The following is a 20,347-nucleotide window of genomic DNA, read 5'->3' on the forward strand; positions in this document are numbered from 1 at the left end:
ATCTACACGACTTCTCCCGTTATCTCAATCCCGCATGAAAGTTTGCAGGCCACGAACCCTTTCCTATCCTGATTCCTGTAACAGATTGTCAATGTAGGTCATTTTTCTTCTGCCACGGTTTGGGTGTCCATCAGTTGGTATCCGAATCACTCAAAGAAAGATTAGAGAGAGCCTAGTCACGCATACATAATGTCTGTATATCTAATTTACTTATATCCTCAGGACTATAATTAAATAACTCAAGTGTTATTTATTCTGCACTTTAAATAACCAATTTCCCGGTTAATTTCGACACTTATACAAAACTACCGACTTCCAAACGCAACGATCTTTTCAGCTGACTTCCACATGTCTGCATAAGTAACACGCCTTCTCTCAACTCGTCTCATGCTCACTTCACTAGACCAGCATTATTTGCATAAACATTCACAGTCCGCTTGCTTCTCTTGTCAGCCAGGAAATACACGCGACTCTATTTGCTAGAATTATCCTATTTTTTTTAAATCTCTGTGTAAAAATAAAAAATGTCTTAACCGTAGTAAGTGGGGCATTCATAAAAATTATGACATAAATATGTGCGCATATATTTTCTCTTGCGTTTACACATATACGAGGAGACAATGTGTAAAACGTCTCCAATGTATACCAACCGTTATTTGCATGAAGTAGCTGAAACTTCACGTCAGCTTTACTAGACCAGCATTATTTGCATAAACATTCACAGTTGCGTGATTATTAACCATAAAACTGTCATGTTAGTTTTTCCTTTCTTTCTCTTTCATTTCGTTCCACGACCGACCGGTTCTGGATATGATCTTAAACTATATCCGATGGTGAGGCCCCAGCTTGCGGGTTTTGGGGGGTGTGGAGCCACCCTTTAATTGCCATTGCTCCCAGGTCCACTCTGACCCGGAGTGGTAGTAGCTGTTAGGGTCCCAACTATGGGTTAAATAGAAATTGACTCGCAAAAAACAAATATTCTATTAAAAAAAATTTTCTTCATAATCACCGGATTCGGCATTAAATAACCTGAAAAGGGTTGATATGCCGTAAAGCAAAAACAACCAACCAACCAAATCCACGACCGACCCTTTGAATCATGCAGACGTGCTAGTCAAGTAAGTCACGCGTTTCCCTACATATGTAAAATGTATAATATTACCCCTTATTGTTGTGTATATAAACCGTTATATACCCGTAATCCTTTTGTTGTTGTGTCGACAAACGTTTGCGGCTGATTATCCAATCCTGGTTAGGTGATAGCGATTCAGTCAGTAAACGTACGGACATCCCACCTGGGTGTCCCAATTTCGAATTCAGTTCTTTCCATAAGAATCACTTTCGCTTAGGATGTTGACAACGTAAACATATCCCATTGCTTAAGTACCTGATGGCTTTCAAGAAATAACTCTGACTAGAAAAATATCTGTGAAACAAAGCCAGCAATAGAATTTTAGAATTCATACGATGGTGCTGATCAAGTTGTAGCCGTTGATAAACTTGAGCGTCTCTTAAAACCAAATCGGAACTCACTGATTCGTGATAATTATTTTCTTTAAAACACCAGAAAATTTATCCGCGTGTTTGTGTATGCATGTGTGTGTGTGTGTGTGTGTGTGTGTGTGTGTGTGCATGTCCGTGTGTGAGAAAAAGAGAGAAGAGTTGATGAATAGAAAGCTAGAGAAAAAAGTATGTCTCACTATACTTACCTATAAGTGACAACCTCTATCTTGCTGAAACCTCTCGAAACTGGCGGAGTTTTTATCGTTACTAGATTTCGCTTCCGCTTGCTTCTCTTGTCAGACAGGAAATACACGCGGCTCTATTTGCCGGAATTATCCTATTTTTTAAAATCTCTGTGTAAAAATAAAAAATGTCTTAACCGTAGTAAGTGGGGCATTCACAAAAATTATGACATAAATATGTGCGTATATATTTTCTCCTGCGTTTACACATATACGAGGAGAAAACGTCTCCAATGTATACCAACCGTTATTTGCATGAAGTAGCTGAAACATATCTGTCTAAGAATTCGGGAGTTGGATTTTAAAATCTGTCATCCAAACCTGATTCAGACAACCTTGCTGAAAAATCCAATTTGCAAAATCTGAATCAAATTTTAATAAAACATTAGAGGGTCATTCCAAAAGCAGAGCATCCTATTTTTAACTCAAATAGTTGAAAAGCTATGAAGACGGGAGTAGGTTCTTTTACACGAGCCACCTTTTTTTTGCTCCAGAATTTATTTTTCTACACAGGCATCATCACTCTGTGTGTACTATTACCAGAAATATAATGACGCATCTCTGCTTCTGACCCACACATATTACAGAAGTATTTTGTCTTGGAGTCTTTAACCGTCAATACCTTTAAAGGAGATATAAAATCTTCAGGTCATAAATGCAAAAGCTTAATTATTGAAACAGTGAAATTTTCAACCACATTTGATCAAATTGGACGGAATAAGAAATAAAAGGCATTACTTTTAGAATGCTCTCGTATAATTCTCATTGTTAAAATTGTGTACACATTGAATTTTTAATTAGAACTTCTCTCAGGTTTAGCCCACATGTTCGTAAAACTAAATTAAACTTAACACAAAACAAAGAGTGAATAAAAATCCATTTAAAAATAAACAGGATTATTGTAGACTAGCAGACCCCGTGTATTGGCATTGCTTGGGTAAAATAGCAAAATAATTATTTAAAACTAAATTAAACTTAATACAAAACAAAGAGTGAATAAAAATCCATTTAAAAATAGACATCGTTATTGTAGACTAGCAGATCCCGTGTATTGGCATTGCTCGGGTAAAATAGCAACATAATTATTTAACATGAAAAACGTACATTTTGAAAATTCGAGCTTAACTGTTATTTTCTTTTATATTTTGTCTTTTTAAATCATACTAGTACGTTATAGCTATTTTATGTAGACTTTTGGTTAAGATCAAAGTGTAATATCTGTGTCGTGATTTAGTTCAACATGGCTCTTTCGATTCTATGTTTTAAGTACTGACTTTGGATATACATTTTCATCGGATTATTAATTTATATAAATGTATAACTAAAACATATTATATATGTATGAATATAAAGAAATACATACTTTTAAAATATATACGTGTGGTTATAAAGTAATATGTATATATACTTTAAATATATATGTTAAATATTTTTTTCAAAATGCCACAATTGATTATGTTCAATAAAAATGAATTTACCAAACAACTAATTAAAGTCAGATATATTTTGTCCTGAAAAAAAAAGGCACAGTTGGAGATGTTTCCCTTTGCTTAATAAAGATAACAATGAAGTACCCCGTGAGTACGCAGTTAACAAGGAATGAAAAGATGAATACGTGCAGCATCCCCCCCACATTTAGCCGAAAAGCCCCCAGGGGACGTCAACTCCTGGTGAAAATGAACAAAAGATGCAGTTTTAGGCATAAACATATATAAATTTGAGGTCTGTACAATGAAAAAGAAGAAATGACTAAGTCCATTATTTGCTCCCCTCAATTTATCCCACAAAATCCCCAAAGCCTTAACATATTTAAATTTGAGTCCAGCAGCATACAAATCTGTTAAATAGACATACACATAAAATTTTGGACAAATATGGTAAAATAGTCCCAAAAATAGTGTTTTTTTTTTAGCCCTAAAAGAATCCCTGGAGCACACCAAAAGACTCATCGCGAAGTATAGACAAACAAAATTATACAGAAATCAGTTAGTTACAACTTTTCAGAAAGTTTTATAAAAATCCAAGGCATCAATTTTTTTAAAGAAGCACAAAAGTGTGAATTTTAACCATTTTAACCCGAAAGACTCGGGGGGGGGGAAGCAACCGAAGCCTTCCTAGAATCTCCGTTCTGTTACTTTTTTACTCATATCATATTTAATGTTTGTACAAAATTTCAAAATATTCTAAGGCGTAATTTCAAGGTATTGAGAGAAGTGCGGACAAACGAACAGACGGACGGATGAATGGACGATCGGGTCATTTAGCATGTCCACTCTCCTTTTGTCGGGGGACCAAAATTAATGGGAGGAAATAGAAATTGTTATTATTGTTATATAATTTATTAGTGTCTTTCATGAGAAAAAAATCATTTGAAATTCAGCAGCTACTTCCATATTTAATTATGTACAATCTTCGCTATGTTTCGGAATTTTCGTATTTGGGTTCAGAATTAAATACAGTACATAATTCATCAAATATGTGTGATTTTATCCGTAATATATTAGTAATAAAAAAAACTTAAATTAAATCAGATTAAATTTTTCCGTCAAAAATATTTTAACTAAACATATACAAAACAAAATTCCTTAAAACATCTATTCCGCTAGAGATAAACCGTGCAAATAGACTTGCTCGATAAAATTAGGATTGAAGTAAACAAATAAATGTTCATTATTCAAAATGTGCGTATTTATTTAAATTCTAATCATGCAAATATTGTTAAAATATTTATTATTTCATAAAACTCACACAAAGCAAACTATGATTAATTTACGTTTAATTTACGAATCGTGACTGGCTCATGATTAATTGAATTAATCTCATTTCCAACAGCAATTCAGAAAGAGATAATTAGATTTTCAGAGTTGTCGCCCTTATATCTCATGAATTAATTATACATTTTTATTTTCTGTTCTCATTTTTACTTGAACGTAAGTAAAATCCATATATTTATACTAAAATATCGTCATGTAACACTAATTATTTACACTAAATGTCTACGTAATATTTTAAGTACATTTCTAAAATTATTATGCATTATTAATTTTTCATTATTAATTTCTTCATATTAATTTTATTTTCTATTCAGCTATATATGAATAAGTTATATATATCGACACACACACACACACATATATATGCATATATATAATATATATGCATATATATACATATATATATAATTTATATATATATATATATATATATATTCGTGATGGGACGATTCCAATATTATTCCCGATTCCAATACAATTACCGATTCCAATTCTTTATAAATCTTTAAATATTAAGCTATAGAAGTGTTATTTTGTCAGGATTGCTGTAAAAACACATCTTAAATGTACATATACTTTCTGAGACGTGAGAACACACTTTTGATGGGGGGCGATCTAGAGATTTTAGTCCTGCTGGAAGTTTAAATCAGTAAACACTTATTATTGTATTATCACTACAAGCAGTGGAATATGTTTCTTAAACCAAAATCAAATAAAAAAAAGATAATTTAAGGAATAAGTTTTAGCATTGGAAAATAGATTTTTCTGATTTCAGATTATGATTAATCGCTCCAATACTAATAATATTTATGTATATATACACGTATATATATATATGTGTATGTATGTATGTATGTATGTATGTATGTATGTATTCATTCCTTTGTTCTATTACTTCTATTATTCTATTGATTCTTAAGCATATACTTTAAGCTGTTATTAGCCTTCATGAAATATACACCTTTGGATATTTTATGTCGTAATACTGTGAGAATGTGATAGTTGCGGAATAGATTGGAACATAATAGAACATGCAATATATATATATATATATATATATATATTATTTTTGTGTCACTAACTAAATTTTGTCTTGAGAGTTGCATAATAAACTCAACAAAATAATAAATAAAATAGCTTCATTAGTTTTACAAATATTACACTATATCATTTCCTCACCATGATAATGTGTATCAAAGACAAGATATAAGCAAGCAAACAAGCTCAACAGAGTTTTATAATTATCTATGTGTGTATGTGTAGGTTATGTGTGTACAGAAGTACAAGAATCTCATAGAAGATGTTTAAAACCCCTTTAGTAAGAGTTAAAAACATATTTATTTTTCGGAAAGGAAACACAAATAGAAAGCTTCGTTTTTAATCCGCAGAGTTTCGAAAGAAATACTTTCCTTCTCATCAGAGGAGAGGAGTTAACAATATGGGGAATTAGATGTTGTTTGTGAAGTATTTAATAAAAACGCATATATGGAGTACTAGATCATATTTGCGAAAAATTTTGTTAACAAATACGAAAGTATAGGTGTGGGAAAAATGAAAAATAATTTAACGTGAATGGATGTTCAAATTAACGACGAGTGGAAAATTTAAAGACGGTAAAATCCAAAATGTTCGCACAAGTGGAGGATCTAAATGTAAAATATCCAAAGACATTCGTTAATGTGATGTTGTGACGTAATCCAAGAGACAGATCTCTGTGTAATTTATCACACATGGGTTAAAGAAGAAAAAGTGAATCTGAAAATGTTGTATGAGAAAATGAAAAATTGTCGGAACGGTGACAAAATGGAGAGATAATATATATATATATATATATATATATATATATATATATATATATGTGTATATGTGCATATATGTATATATGTATATATATATGTGCATATATATATATATGTATATACATATATATATGTGTATATATATGTATATATATGCATATATATGTATATATATGTATATATATGCATATATATATGTATATATATATTATTTTTAAAATATAATTTTAATATATTATATATACCGCTCCCCATGTGGGAGTACCAAATTGGTTAAACGGAAAATTATTCCCAACTCGCATTTAGGCAAAAATGCACTTTCGTAAATAATCGACTTCATTCAAAACGTATTGCAAAAACAAAAACAAATAACATCTATATATATGTATATATGTATATATATATATACATATATATACATATGTATGCATGTATGTATATATATATATATACGTTTATTTTTATGTGTGTGTAGGGGAAGTGTGCATGTATGCTTGTTACGTTCATATTTTTAACTTAAGACACACATATACACATATATCATATTACGGTGTGTGTGTGTGCAAACATTTTGCATGTACACATGTAGGCAAACACGCACACACACACGCACGCACCTATATATCTTTTATTAGTAGATGAGCTAATATCAGGATATCTCGCCTTGCCAATATATTCCCCGCTGGCAATGTTACCTAAGAGATATTCCAATATGAAACGATGTTACAGAGTTAATAATAATCGCCACAAATCCGTGCGTTAGTGGACTTATTATTAACAAATCAATAAGAAACGATGTCAGTGAGACCATATCTAGCAATAACAACAAATGTGCTCGTCAAATACAAGACCAGCAAGAAATTTAAATACGGAACAATTTCCTTTGGATGATACAGAAATGTCTTAGTTGACAGGAAACCAGGGTTCAAGTACTGACGAATATGATAAAGCTTTGAAGAACTTTTCGAGTACCACATTTTTCAGAGGCAGAAAAACACGAATTATGCCGTGCATCATTTTTTAGTTTAAATAACTACATGCCACATAAGATCTGTTTCGGTGTAAGACAGTGTCATGATATTGATATAACGCGATAGAAGTCTTTATATATATATATATATATATATATATATATATATATATATATATATATACTAGCAGGGGTACCCGGCGTTGCTCGGATGTTTCGAGGTGTGTGCGGTTTTGAGTAAATCAAAACAAAAGAATAAAAAAATCGTTGCCCGGGTGTTTGTTTCCGGGGTGGGGATTGTTTAATAAATAAAAAGTGATCTTAGGTAAGTAGGAAGGATCAAACCCGGAGTATTGGGGCAAAGTTGGAAAATTAAGTGTGAAAAAAAAAAACATGCAATGTTAACAACTCGGCCACCAAGAAAATCCATTTTAGGTGTTTATGAAAAAAAAAAAAAAAGACTACGGTAGGTCAGCGCGAATGTGAAAATATAATGTGAATTGTCCGGCATGCTAACCACTATGCCACGGAGCACTGCAACTGAGTTTAGTGATTTTAAGTAACTTAACATGAAAGAAGTGAACGGTTGTATTAAATTAAATTTTAATAGAAAAAGGTACACATTCTATAATGAAAAAGATTAGAAACTTCCCATAAAAATTTCCTATCAGAGTTTTAAAACATTGACCTGACAGGAATATGGGTGGAGTGTGGACAATACTTATGAGACTGCCATGCTGATAATTCACAGCAAAAAATAACTATAAATAATAGAAGGGAGAATTGGCTTTCCTATTTGTATAAAGCTCTTGGATACACAATGTTTGATGTTCTACCCTCTGGTGCTAATATATATAGATTGTGTGGGGAACCTACCCGTGAACATCCTACATAAAACTGTCCGTGACTAAAGCAAGAAGAAGCTAAGTTCAGACCAACCACTGCCAAGGTTTGTCCTTGCGACTTATTTATTGTCATGGCAAAACATAATTTTATAGGGAAATGAAGCCTTTTAAATGGAATTGTTGAATCTGATGGAATAATTGGTATTCTAGGAAGAAATGTCAATTCGCCTGTAGCTACACCAGTCAATATGACTGCTTCTATCACATGAGGTTGCATTTGTGTTACACATAATCTTGTTCCATTGCATAGTCGTGGAGCATCAAGGTTTCTGAGTAACACAATTGGACATCCAGATTTCAGTTTTAATTTGTGTGGTGGCATACCAGGTAATTGCAAGGAATTTAAAAATTCTGTAGGGTACTGTACAGCATGGTCATAATCTACAGTAGAATCTAGAGAAGTGTAAATTTGTTCCTCACCTGGAATTTCATCAAGCAGTTGGCTATTGATGATGTGTACCATATCATTTTTTGGAGCTAAAATTGCTCTTTCTGTTAGCCATTGAGGATTAGTATAATTTGCAGCTATATTTGGGTAAACTTTGTTACAAAGTTCTGCGAGTGAGGAAACAATTGATCCAATACTTAAAGTAATTACAATTTTACCATGTTTGTCTGTTGGAATTTTGCCATCTCCAATGTGTAGAAGTATGGAAGCAAATTTATCAGCCAATGGGTCACTATTAAGATGGACACGCATGCTTGTAGATAAGGTTACAGTCTTGATGTACTTCCACAAATATGACAATTTAATGCAAGCATCGAGCTCATCAGCAGGACTTCCACGTGGAACAATAGGAAGCGTTTGTCGGAAGTCACCAGATAATAAAAGTGTGATGCCACCCATGACAACATCACGTGACTTGAGATCACGCAATGTTTTATCTAGAGCTTCAAATGCTTTTTTATGTGCCATTGTACATTCATCCCATATGATCAAGGAACAATTCTGTAAAATTTTAGCTGAATCTGATCCTCGTTCTATATGGCAAATTGGAATAGAATCTTTTATTAATGATAATGGCAATTTGAATGTGGAGTGAGCTGTTCTACCACCAGGAAGAAGGGTTGCTGCAATACCTGATGATGCCACAGCTACAGCTATTTTTCCTTCTGACCTTACTTTTGCAAGAATTAACTTGGTAACAAATGTATTTCCTGTTCCTCCTGGTGCATCAAGGAATATAAGGCCACCTTGCTGATCTTCAACAGTATTAACTACAGTTCGAAAAACATGAATTTGCTCACTATTTAGTTTTGCAATACCGTCCCGAACAATTGATGCTTGCTCATGTGGTTGATAGCTAATTTCACGTGTCCAAGCAGTAACAATAGGATGTGTATTAGATCTATCAGGTGAGGTAAGACCCAAATCTGTCAGTGTTTTACCATTCATCTTATATGTAATATCTTCAATATGAACCAGAGCAGTATTGAAGATTTTGTCTGTAAAAGTTATACCAGCCCCAGGATGTTGATTGCGTTCCCTAAGGAAATCTTCACTTAATGCTTCTTTGTGTGTATGCCAAAGTCGTGTTGGATAAGATACTGCACAGGTAGTTAACATGATAGCAAACAAATGTCTCAAATTATGTGCCAAGGGAGATGTAGATGCTTCCTGTAATGTAGCATCCCAGTGGTTATCATCATCAAGCAGTCCATGTGCAGCACATGCATCTCTGAATGTATTCATGATTTGACCATTAATATTTTTTAGATCATTAAAGTTCTGTGGACCTCTAACATGATGTAGAAGCAGTCTCAAACAGAAGCATTCAAAATGATTTGGATGCACGGTGTATACCCTGCCCAAAACTTCAGTTTTTTTAACACACGGGTAGCCTTGAACTGACCTACCCTGTAAGCGTCGCTTGAATATTTTATTATGAGTGTCCCATGTATAATAAGCGGGAATTTCAGCATACAGAAGTGTACGTGCGAAAGCGTCTGTTTTACACAAATTGAAAAACGCTGTTAAAGTAGTTGGAGGTGGATGTGCAACTCTATCAGCTGCGTTATTTTCAGTGAAGTAAACCCGCTGTCCATTTTCTAGATGCCCTGCGAGGTGAATAACTGTGGGATGATGCGCATGTATGTGGAAGTTAAGTATTCTCCAAATGGCTTCATTAGTGGAAATATAACGGCCGGTTTCATATCTCTTAACTTCATCATGAGCATTATTTTCCAATGTGAAGACAGCTTGATCACTGCCTTTATTTACATATTTACAAATGTACTTAATTGATTTTACACTATTACAATATTCGACATTGATATGTGCATTAAAAATCTTACAAAGGGGTTTATTGTATGGTACAACCCATCGGTTGTCTACATGAAACGTTGCATTCCCAGGGAGGGTAACTGTTGTTTCAAAGCCTCCAGCATCAGTAGGCAATCGTCGATATAATGGGTAACCATTTTGATCGGACCGAGTTTCATTTAAAAATTTCTTTGGATATCTCTTAGAGCATTTTCCTTCTTTGAGACATTGTGCAGAGCTGTTTAATGTTCCACATGGTCCATGAATCATGTTGTGTCTAATGATATCATGTAAAACTGGATCTGTTACAGGATCAGGAATTTCTGCACTGATAACAGAGTCTATGTCAGAGGATCTCAATTTTTGCTGAAGCCAAACCAGACAATGAGCATGTGGCAATCCTCTTTTCTGCCACTCAACAGTGTACATATATGCTACAACCACTCCGAAAATGTTTCCTTTTGTAAGTAAATCCATAAGGACACGTAGCTTTAGATGAAAAACTCTTGCTATGAGGTCATGCTGATCATGTGGTTGTTGATATGGAAGGAGTTCATTCACAATCTCTGGCCATTTGGGATTGCAAGTAAAAGTTATAAATAAATCAGCAGTTCCATGTTTTCTCACATAGACCAATGCATCTTGTGTGCGTTCATGCATATATCGTGGTCCCCCAGTAAATGTTGCTGGTAGTATGGTCAAACGGCCCACATTTTCAATGTTGCCGTCAATATTTACAGAATCTCTTAAGTGAATGTAATCAGCAACTCTTAGCTCCCTCTGATGAGTTTTAATGTAGATAAGCCTCTCATGCTCTATTTTAGCATACATGTCAACTATGTATTGTTGGAATAGGTTCCTACATTTAATCAGAATATTAAAACTGTCGTCACGGACCATAATTCGGAATGCGTAGAAAGCATTAGCTGATATTTTTTTTCCTATTACTAACTCTTTATTTTGAGGATTTGTCTGCCATACAAAGAAATTATAACCTTCTTGACCTGTCCAATGAATGATTGGGTACTGTAAAGCATCATATGCCCAATGTGTTACAGCAATACGCTGTAGTTGATGGTTTCTGCGATGCAAGATGATATCTCGCTGATGAAATTCTTGACCGACTATTACAACAGCAACCTCAGGTGAATCTGGAACATTGAAACAACGTTTATGTTCTTGTCTTGGAGTTTTATCAGCATGTATAACTACTTTGAAATCATCACATGGAGCATGCTCCATAGCCATCTTGAAGTTTTTGATAAAGTTATTTTCTCGGTGAAGCATATTTTGCAAATCAAGAAGAATGTCAAACTTTGTTTTGGGAGCATAATTACATCTTGTCGTAGCTTCTTGCTGATCATCATCCATGAAATATATTTGAAGATACTGTGGATTTCCAGTATCAATGGGAAGCAAAGAACCAAGTCTATGAGAAATCTGCCCACAAACTTTAAATGTGGGCATGTAGGCTCCTTCACGTATTTGTTCAGCACCGAAGCTTGTCATACTAAAGCAGTTATTGTAACTCCGGATGTTGTTCAAGAAATGTGTTGAGTTAATTGAATTGTTATCAATAAGTGAGCGTAATGGTTCAGGAGGTATACCTAAATCTGGAAGAATAACTTTTCCACCAGAACAACAGATACCTGGTGATTCCCGATTCCATTTCTTTGCTTTGCATTGTCTGCAAGGTGTCCCATTACTCAATGTGCCAATTTGAACATCTGAGCGTAATTGATAAGTACGTGTAGCCTCATATGTACGTCCTTCGTGCAACCAGAAAGATGATTTAGGAGCAGTTGTGCGTAATGTGTGTCTCTGCATTGCTTCTAATATAGCCTGTCTGTTTTGCGCAACCCTAAGTTCCACATATTTGTTTATATCCGTAGGTTGTGACTGGTCCGCCTCATATAAGTCTGGGTCAAAAGTAACTTGATGTGACCCATAGTCCTGATTTGCATTTTCGTTCAAGGAAGTACCAGAAGTGTCTTCCTGAGACTGTTCATAATGTTCCCATTGTCGACTTCTTTTTCTGGTTGCTGTTGTATTACGACTAAGGGAAGTCTTTTTTGGTGGCATATTTTATAAAAGATTGTAATGTGTAAAAAGTGAAAAATTGTTATATACTCAACTAATGAGCTCTATGGTCTTGATTTTTGACTTTTGATGTTTGATTGCCTTTTCAACTGAAAAAGAAGAAACTGACAGAATTAAGTTTATGTTTTTATTGCCCCCCCTCTTCTACCGCCGAAATAAATAAATTCAACGTTTCCATTAATGAACGAAATGTATGAGCCTACCACATTATGAATCGATGTAGATAATATATGAGGGGAGGTAAGTTTATGTAAATGCAAACATCGGACTGTATTTTGCAAACGAAATAAACGGGTAATGATGTATATTTATTTGTTATTTATTGCGGACAAAAAGTGGAAATAATCATAGTTCTTGTAGTGGTCAATTTTGGTGAAAAAAAAAAAAAAAACATTGCTGTGGAGGTTTCCAATACCCCGGTTTTGGGGAAGTTATAATCGCCCCCCCCCCCGGCAAACAGAAGGACCCAAATATGTAAACTGTGCCAAACTGGGCGGGCAAAAATGAGGGACTTAGTTGTGCAAGCTGATTTATCCTAAATTTTTTGTAGGTTTCCTATGAGTTTTCTATTGTATTCGAAAGAGTAAGGAGTAAACTTAATGTGCCAAAGGGGAAAAAAAGTATTTGTACACGTGAAAAATAAAGTTTTCTGGGTCTATTTCCGAGTTAATTAGTAAAGTGAAGTGCTAGCAGTATCAGAATTTTTGTAGGAGTTTTTGACACACCTAACACGAAACTGCGAATACAATATAAAAATCTCGTAATTTCTCTGTTAAAAGTGGGTTATTTATTTTCTTTATGGATTATACTTCCAAAATAAACTATTACAGTTGTTTTAAAAGTAATAGAAATTTTTTATTTTTATTTGTTTAAAACAGTAATGAATGTTCCGAACTCAATATTTTTCAATTTTTAAACTTTAAAAATCTATCAAAATTTTTCTAATTTTCAGGGTCAATGTTAAATTTTATTCAATAAACCGAATATAATATTTTAGACAAACGTTTTTTTTTAAATTCACGCCCCCCCCAAGTGTCACCCATTTTGAAATGTCTAATAAAAAGTAAATAATTAATTTATGTCGGGGAGTTTTATATATCACAAATTGAAGAGAAAAGGTCAATCAATAATATAATCAAATTTAAAACCCCAAAAAAATCGCCTTTTTAGAAATTTACGTGTAAAGTCCAAAGTTTAAAACCTTTAAGAAAAAAAAAGACTTTTTTTTTCTTTTTTTTTTTTTCGAGGAGTTATAAGCTTTGAAAGATGGGGTGGAATTATTCACTATTTTCACGAAATTTCTGACACTGCTAGCGAAGTGCTAAGACATTGTAAAAAAAAACACCTAGTTAGTACAAAACATATTGGCGTTCGGAAAAAACAACAAAGTAAAATTTCGTACATGACGCAATGAAAAATGTGTGTTAAAATCATTGGTAGAGGTCCCCCCCCCCAAAAAAAAGGAAGTAAAGAAAGAACGAAATAAGAAGTGGAGAAAGATAGGTTCTACTGCAAACCGGAAAGAATAAAAATGCAAGAACATTGAATAACCCCAAGAATCGTACGCTGAAAAATGTAAGTCTGTGTATTTCATGTTTCTTCCCATTCGAATGTCGTCTGCTGACATTCAGATAGGCTTTGTATCAATGGTTTAACTAAACTTCCACCAATGGAAAAAAAGTAAGAAATTGCATAAAAAGTAATAAATAAATAAATAAATAAATAAATAACCACTGATGTAATAAGTCACCCGTCCCCTGAGTATGAATTCCGAAATTAGTGGAAAGATAGCATAATATAAAAGAAAAAAAAAAAAAAAAAAAGAAGTCGTATTATCGTCTGACAGCGATCGCCCGATCCATGGCTAACGTGTAGTAAGGTAAACCGGCCCCAAGAAAAAAGAACAAAAAAGTAACTACATGTACGTGAATATCGCCGCATATATAACTCTATTTACCTGAATGTCGTCTGGTAAGTGGTACGGTGAAAAAGTAAAGGAACGTGGGACAATTAGAGTTGGAAACACAAGTAAGAGTCGTAGAGTGATAGAGTGTAAGTAAAACCTGGAATATCAGGTTGTATCGTTTCGTTCAGTTTCGTTTCGTTTCGGTTATACAATTCAAGATAACGTATAGCGTTTAGTTTGTGTTTATGTTTATGGAAAGAAAGAGAAACATAGGGAAGAAACCCCACCACCGTCACCCAAATAGCGAAAAAGACAACGTAAGGTAAGAAAGAAAGAAAGAAAGAAAGAAGGAAAGGAAAGATCCAAACGGAAGTTTTGTTTGTGTAATTAAGTTTGGTGCGTCTCACGTAAATGTCAGTTCAGGTTTTCACACGCGGGTTATAACGAAATCGAAGTAATGTAATTGTGAATTCAATTCCAGGTAACGGATTGTGTTCTGTTTAAAACTAATTTTAATAAAATAAATGCTTTATAATTTGTGTTTATGTTTTATGCTAACCTATGGCAAAGTAAGCGTGCTTCGTTTCAGCGTAAGTCCAGTCCAGTTTTTAGATAAATGCTAACCGGTGTTCGGTTTTAAATGTCTCCTGTGAACGGTCAGGAACGGTGTAAGTGAGTCGCGGTGGAAGGATGAATTTTGTAGAGAGAGTTTACTTTACTACCTCCATTAAATATAACCGATTTTTACAGTGGACTCTCACCAGACAGACTATAGGAAACTCCGAGCAGCGGGGTTCTGGATATGTAATAAGCCTATAACATACGGCAGATGTCGTGATTCAGATTGTGACCGATACGGCTGCACCAAATGTAAGCAGGTGCAGTCCTATAAAGGTCGAAGTCGGAGGGGAAAAAATGAGTTCATTTTATTTATATAGATAGATATATATATATATATATATGTCTTTAGATAAGCAGTAGTTTATTGCTACACAGTCATGAGCATGTTTCGGTCTACCAGTATTTACCAACTAGAGACCTCATCAGGCAACAATCCTTATTTCCGAAAACGGAATTCAAAATGAAGAGCGAAAATTAATTCTCAGCAAAAGAAGGCTTTTTGTTTCTTTTTCTTTTTTTTTTCTGAGTGTGAAGATTCACGGAGAACAGGGTTGAAATGGGTGTGAATTTGTTAGTTTATTCATTTTAGTATCTGTTTATTTACTTATTTATCGGTGACTTTATTCATTTTCATGTTGGTGTTAGGGGTTAGGGTTATAAAACCTAGAGCTATACAGATGTTATCTTTAACAGGCGAGAGGCTCCTGTCTGAGACCATCCAGAATTTCCTTTTATTTCCCTCCCTCCTCCCCTCTTTCCTTTTTTTGTTTAAGTTTATATATATATATATATATTTTTTTTTTTACACAGTGATCACCACTTATCAAGGCCCGGAAGCCACTCAGGGATAAGGGTTATTGCAAGTACATTACGTTAGTGTGGAGATTTGATTGAGTGTTTACTTAAGGGGGCGGTTCATTAGGAATTTGTTAACATTAGACTTGAAGACATCCAAGTTGTAGTCCGGAGGGAAGCAGGCAGACGGAACAGAGTTCCACAGGCGTGCAGTTCTAAGAAAGAAGCTTTGTTCATGGAATTCGCGTTTTGATTTAGGCACAGATATAGAGTGGGGGAAATTTTTCACAGTGGATTCAGCTAGACGGGTGTTTTTCGTGAAAGATTGGCGAGGGGGGACGAGGGATTGGAGTTCAGACGAGCACCTGCCATAGAAATAACGATAAAACAAGGATAGGCTCGCAACGTCTCTTCTGTGGGAGAGAGGTTGCAGGGTAGAGAAAAGGGCATCCCCCACTAAGCCACGAAGTCTATTTTGTACTCTGTCAAGGCATGATAGGCTGTTTTTGGCAGCTCCTGCCCAGATATGGCAACAGTATTCCATCCTTGAACGTACTTGGCTTTTATATAGATAGAGAATTGCATCAGTAGTGAGATATCTTCTGGAGCGGTAGAAGGATCCCACCATCTTTCCAGCGACCTTGGCAACAGACTTGATGTACGTGTTCCATTTCAGATCAGGAGTAAAGGTCAAACCCAAAAGCTTGTCAAAACACGGGGCCTCACCCAGACGAGAGCCATCCATCACAATTGATGCCAGCTGGGGATCAGAGCGTTGATGATGTAAGGATAGGAGTTTGTTTTTGGATGCATTAAAGGTAACTAGCCACATCTTCCCCCACTGAACCACGCGCTCGAGATCAGAGGAGAGAGAATCAGAGAGAACTTTGTTAATATAACATGCTTATATCTGAGAAGAAATTAGGAATTTGCCCGGGTCTGTTGAATGTTGTTTGGGCTTCCAGTGAACGGTTGAAGGGAGGGATGTGGGTTAGAGGTGTGGATAGGAGATAGAAAGGAAGGAAGGGGGTAGGGGGAGATGGAATGGTAAAGAAGTTCTCTACTTCTGTATTGTGCACTCTCGTATGAACCTCGTCATATTTCACTGGTTAACCTACCTTTGGAAAATAGCAACCTCAAATTATATATATATATATATATATATATATATATATATATATATATATATATATATATATATATATATATATATATATATATATATATATATAAAGCGAAGAAATACCTGGAATTGTGTGTGGTTTTTTTCTGGACTTCTTCATTCTTTGAGGATGACTTCCTGAAGCTAGGAAGCTATGTTCTGGCTGAGCGGGTGGCAAACCTCGTCTAGATGTTAAAGCAGATCAAATATCACGCAACACAGATATCAATATATGTAAACTTAACAAATTTTATTTAGATAATTTACAATTCGAATTACTTCTTGATAGTTACATGTTTCTATTAATTTCATTAATAGTTACATGTGTTAGTTGTTTGCCTAGGCTAATACTCTAAGCTAGCTCATCCCGCTGGGGAAAAGTGGTTCTTCCAGCTACAGACCAAAAAACCGCATGTTACCTATGGTAGTTAGCCGAAAAAGAAAGAGAGTGAAAAGGGTCTTAAAAATGAATTATGGGTATGAGTTAAGATTCATGAATCCCTACGCCGGTCAGTTCTGACAGGGATCATATCATTACGCGTTGTGGTGACATATTAACTAAAAAGTGCAATAATAATTCTGTTTCTCCTGGCGAGACATCATTTTCATGTACTATGAATCATATTTTATTATTATTAGGTATGAATAGAAAACACATATGTGTTTAAAATTCATTTATTGCGGACTATTATCCTAATATTTCTTAGTTGTTGTTCCACGACGTTTCGGCCAACTATTCCTCTGGCCTTCGTCAGGTGGTAACCGCAACGGGATAGGAACTCCAAATTTCCTAACTGCATTCTCATCAATCACTGCCATCCATAGTTGTTGTCATCTCACTACGTGTTTGGCCAAGTAAGCCTCTGGCCGGTTTTGGGTAGGATTGAAACCGCGATCTTCAAACAATCGTCACCTCGAACCGTAAAGATTACACGTCTCTATACACGGCGCCACGGGCCGCGAAGGAGATTCGGAGTTCTAACGCAGTTACTACCTGACGAAGGCCAGAGGAATAGTTGGCCGAAACGTCGTGAAACAACAATTAAGAAAAATGAGGATAATAGTCCGCAATAAATAAATTAATTAATAATGCTCGTCTCGATAATGAATTCCAATTAAATAATATTTATAAATATTTGTCAGTTTAAACATCATTTGTCCTCTTAACTTTCTTGTGTTAGTTGGCATTCTTTATTGTTATATTCCAGCTATAGTCTGCCAACAGGTCACGGTTCTATTTTTCTTTTAAAAAGTTCCTTCATCACTAATACATCTTGATTGAAAGTCATGCCATGTTCATCACTTATATCACTAACATTCTCAGCAAAAATTCTGGAAAGTGGCATTTTTTTTTTTTTGCAAAAAAAAAAACAAACAAACAAAGAAACTGTACCTAATTCGACAAAATAATGCCAGAGATGAATATTCCATACAATTATGCATACAAAAATAGCCAAAGAATCCCTATAGTTTATTTGTTTGTTTCACAAAATGTTATTATAGTATTAATATTTTTTTACGGTTAAACTTGGTCATCATTAATTGTCTAGTACATATCAATTTATTTACATTGTGGAATATCGAAGCGCAACATGTTTATAGCTATGTATTTTGGGGACAGAACATCTCGGCCGAGATTCGAATACAACAAGGATTATGTTTGACATTTGAAATATCTGCTACGTAGAGATCTGTAACGTTGTCCGAGGAAGCACCATGATATTTATTCAGTTACAAAGTAGACAAATTGAAAGAACTTCAACTCGCTTTTTGAATTAATACTACGACATTAATTTTCTTATTATTATTTACCGCTGTGAGGTCCTTCGCATTATCGCCTTCTTTATCATCATTCAAGCCTCGCACGTGATCTCGAAAGTTATCTCAATCTCACACGCAATCGTTCTCTTTTTATAGTCCTTTTCCTTTTACGGTGACGTAATTTCGCATGCTTTTGCACCCTGCATCCGTGCTATCTTACAGATCGAGAGAGAGAGATTGAGATGGACACAGAAAGAGACAAATAAAGTAACTTTATGTGTGTGTGAATATGAGAGTTCGTTCCTTATGCACTCCTAAACGGCTAAGCCATTCTTTTTACATTTCATAAAAATGTACTCCATTAGCCTGGCAGAGTTGTTGGATACGTATTGTATCGGAATATCTTCGATGTGTATCGATCATTGACAATCGAAAAAATCAGCTGAAATAAAGAACGCGCAATTTTGTCGAAACATAACGCCTTACACGGTCCGAAATCATAAGTGCATTTGGTAAGGACTAATCTTATAAAATGAACTGACGTATCTTTGATAAGATAGGGGCGCGTTCAACATGTATCATTCTGTTTAGAGGACAATAAAATATGATACTTTACTGTTGCAATTGAAATTTTTATTCATTATTTAAAAATAATTTAATAAAATCAACATTAGATTTTCTACGGTGCAATGTAGACTACAATGTATTGTGGAGTAAGTCACTGCGCGAAAGCATGTCAAGCTTCCTTCCGTTGAACCGCGGCGGTTTTCCGACTTGAGCAGGTAATCAGAATATATTGATGTGATTGAAGAATGGTCGATTTTTTTCGATTTCGATGAAAGTAAAAGTATTAAAAGTGTAGAACATTCGTTAATCTTTATTCAGTCCCGGCAACGTCGGACATCTCTGCTAGTATATATATGTGTATATATATATATATATATATATATATATATATATATATATATATATATATATATATATATATATATATATAGGATCATTCAGTCTATGACAGACTATAGATACCCATCGTAGGGTTGCCTGAGCGTGAAATTTTTGTGGCAAGAGCTGCGCAATCTCCAGCCACACGTCTCCTAAGTCAACATTGTTAAATACTAGTGGCAAGTTGAGTATATGTTCAGGACGATTGGAAACAAATGCCGAGATAATCGAAGAGCACATCCAGAACCTAAAATTCCAAAACGGTTACCCATAAAGTCCTAACCAGGCTCAATGTTGCTTAACCTCGGTGATCTGACGAGACCGATGTGTTAACGTGATTATACCATGTATATATATATATATATATATATATATATATATATATATATATATATATATATATATATATGTGTGTGTGTGTGTGTGTGTGTCTGTGTGTTTTCTCTTACTGTACCTGCACTCAGCTGTAATTAATAAAATAACGATACATAGGGAAACACACCCTACTATATGGGCGATGGCGTTCGTGTCGAGGAATGTGGTCCTCTCTGACGACAATGCAACATGTTGTTTCCACCCAGGCATTTGTTTTGGTACTCGA

General features: G+C 34.6%; 1 protein-coding gene across 1 annotated transcript; it reads right to left on the minus strand.

The window, feature by feature from the left end:
* Positions 1-3,405: 3,405 nt before the first annotated feature.
* LOC145249416 (uncharacterized) lies at positions 3,406-15,150 on the minus strand. The gene is made up of 3 exons (XM_080110968.1): positions 14,514-15,150; positions 11,772-12,645; positions 3,406-3,412 (listed from the first exon to the last, which is right to left on the minus strand). The coding sequence occupies exons 2-3, from the start codon at positions 12,536-12,538 to the stop codon at positions 3,406-3,408; spliced, it is 774 nt and encodes a 257-aa protein (XP_079967094.1). The 5' UTR covers positions 12,539-12,645; positions 14,514-15,150.
* Between the last annotated feature and the right edge of the window lie 5,197 nt (positions 15,151-20,347).

This window comes from Euprymna scolopes, chromosome 28, assembly GCF_053919585.1.
Source record: "Euprymna scolopes isolate OS-2025 chromosome 28, ASM5391958v1, whole genome shotgun sequence".
In the NCBI taxonomy this organism is placed as follows: domain Eukaryota; kingdom Metazoa; phylum Mollusca; class Cephalopoda; order Sepiida; family Sepiolidae; genus Euprymna; species Euprymna scolopes.

What these genes read in the sequence shown, in the direction of transcription:
- LOC145249416 (XM_080110968.1), bottom strand. Translation starts at nt 12,538, where the DNA reads ATGCCACCAAAAAAGACTTCCCTTAGTCGTAATACAACAGCAACCAGA.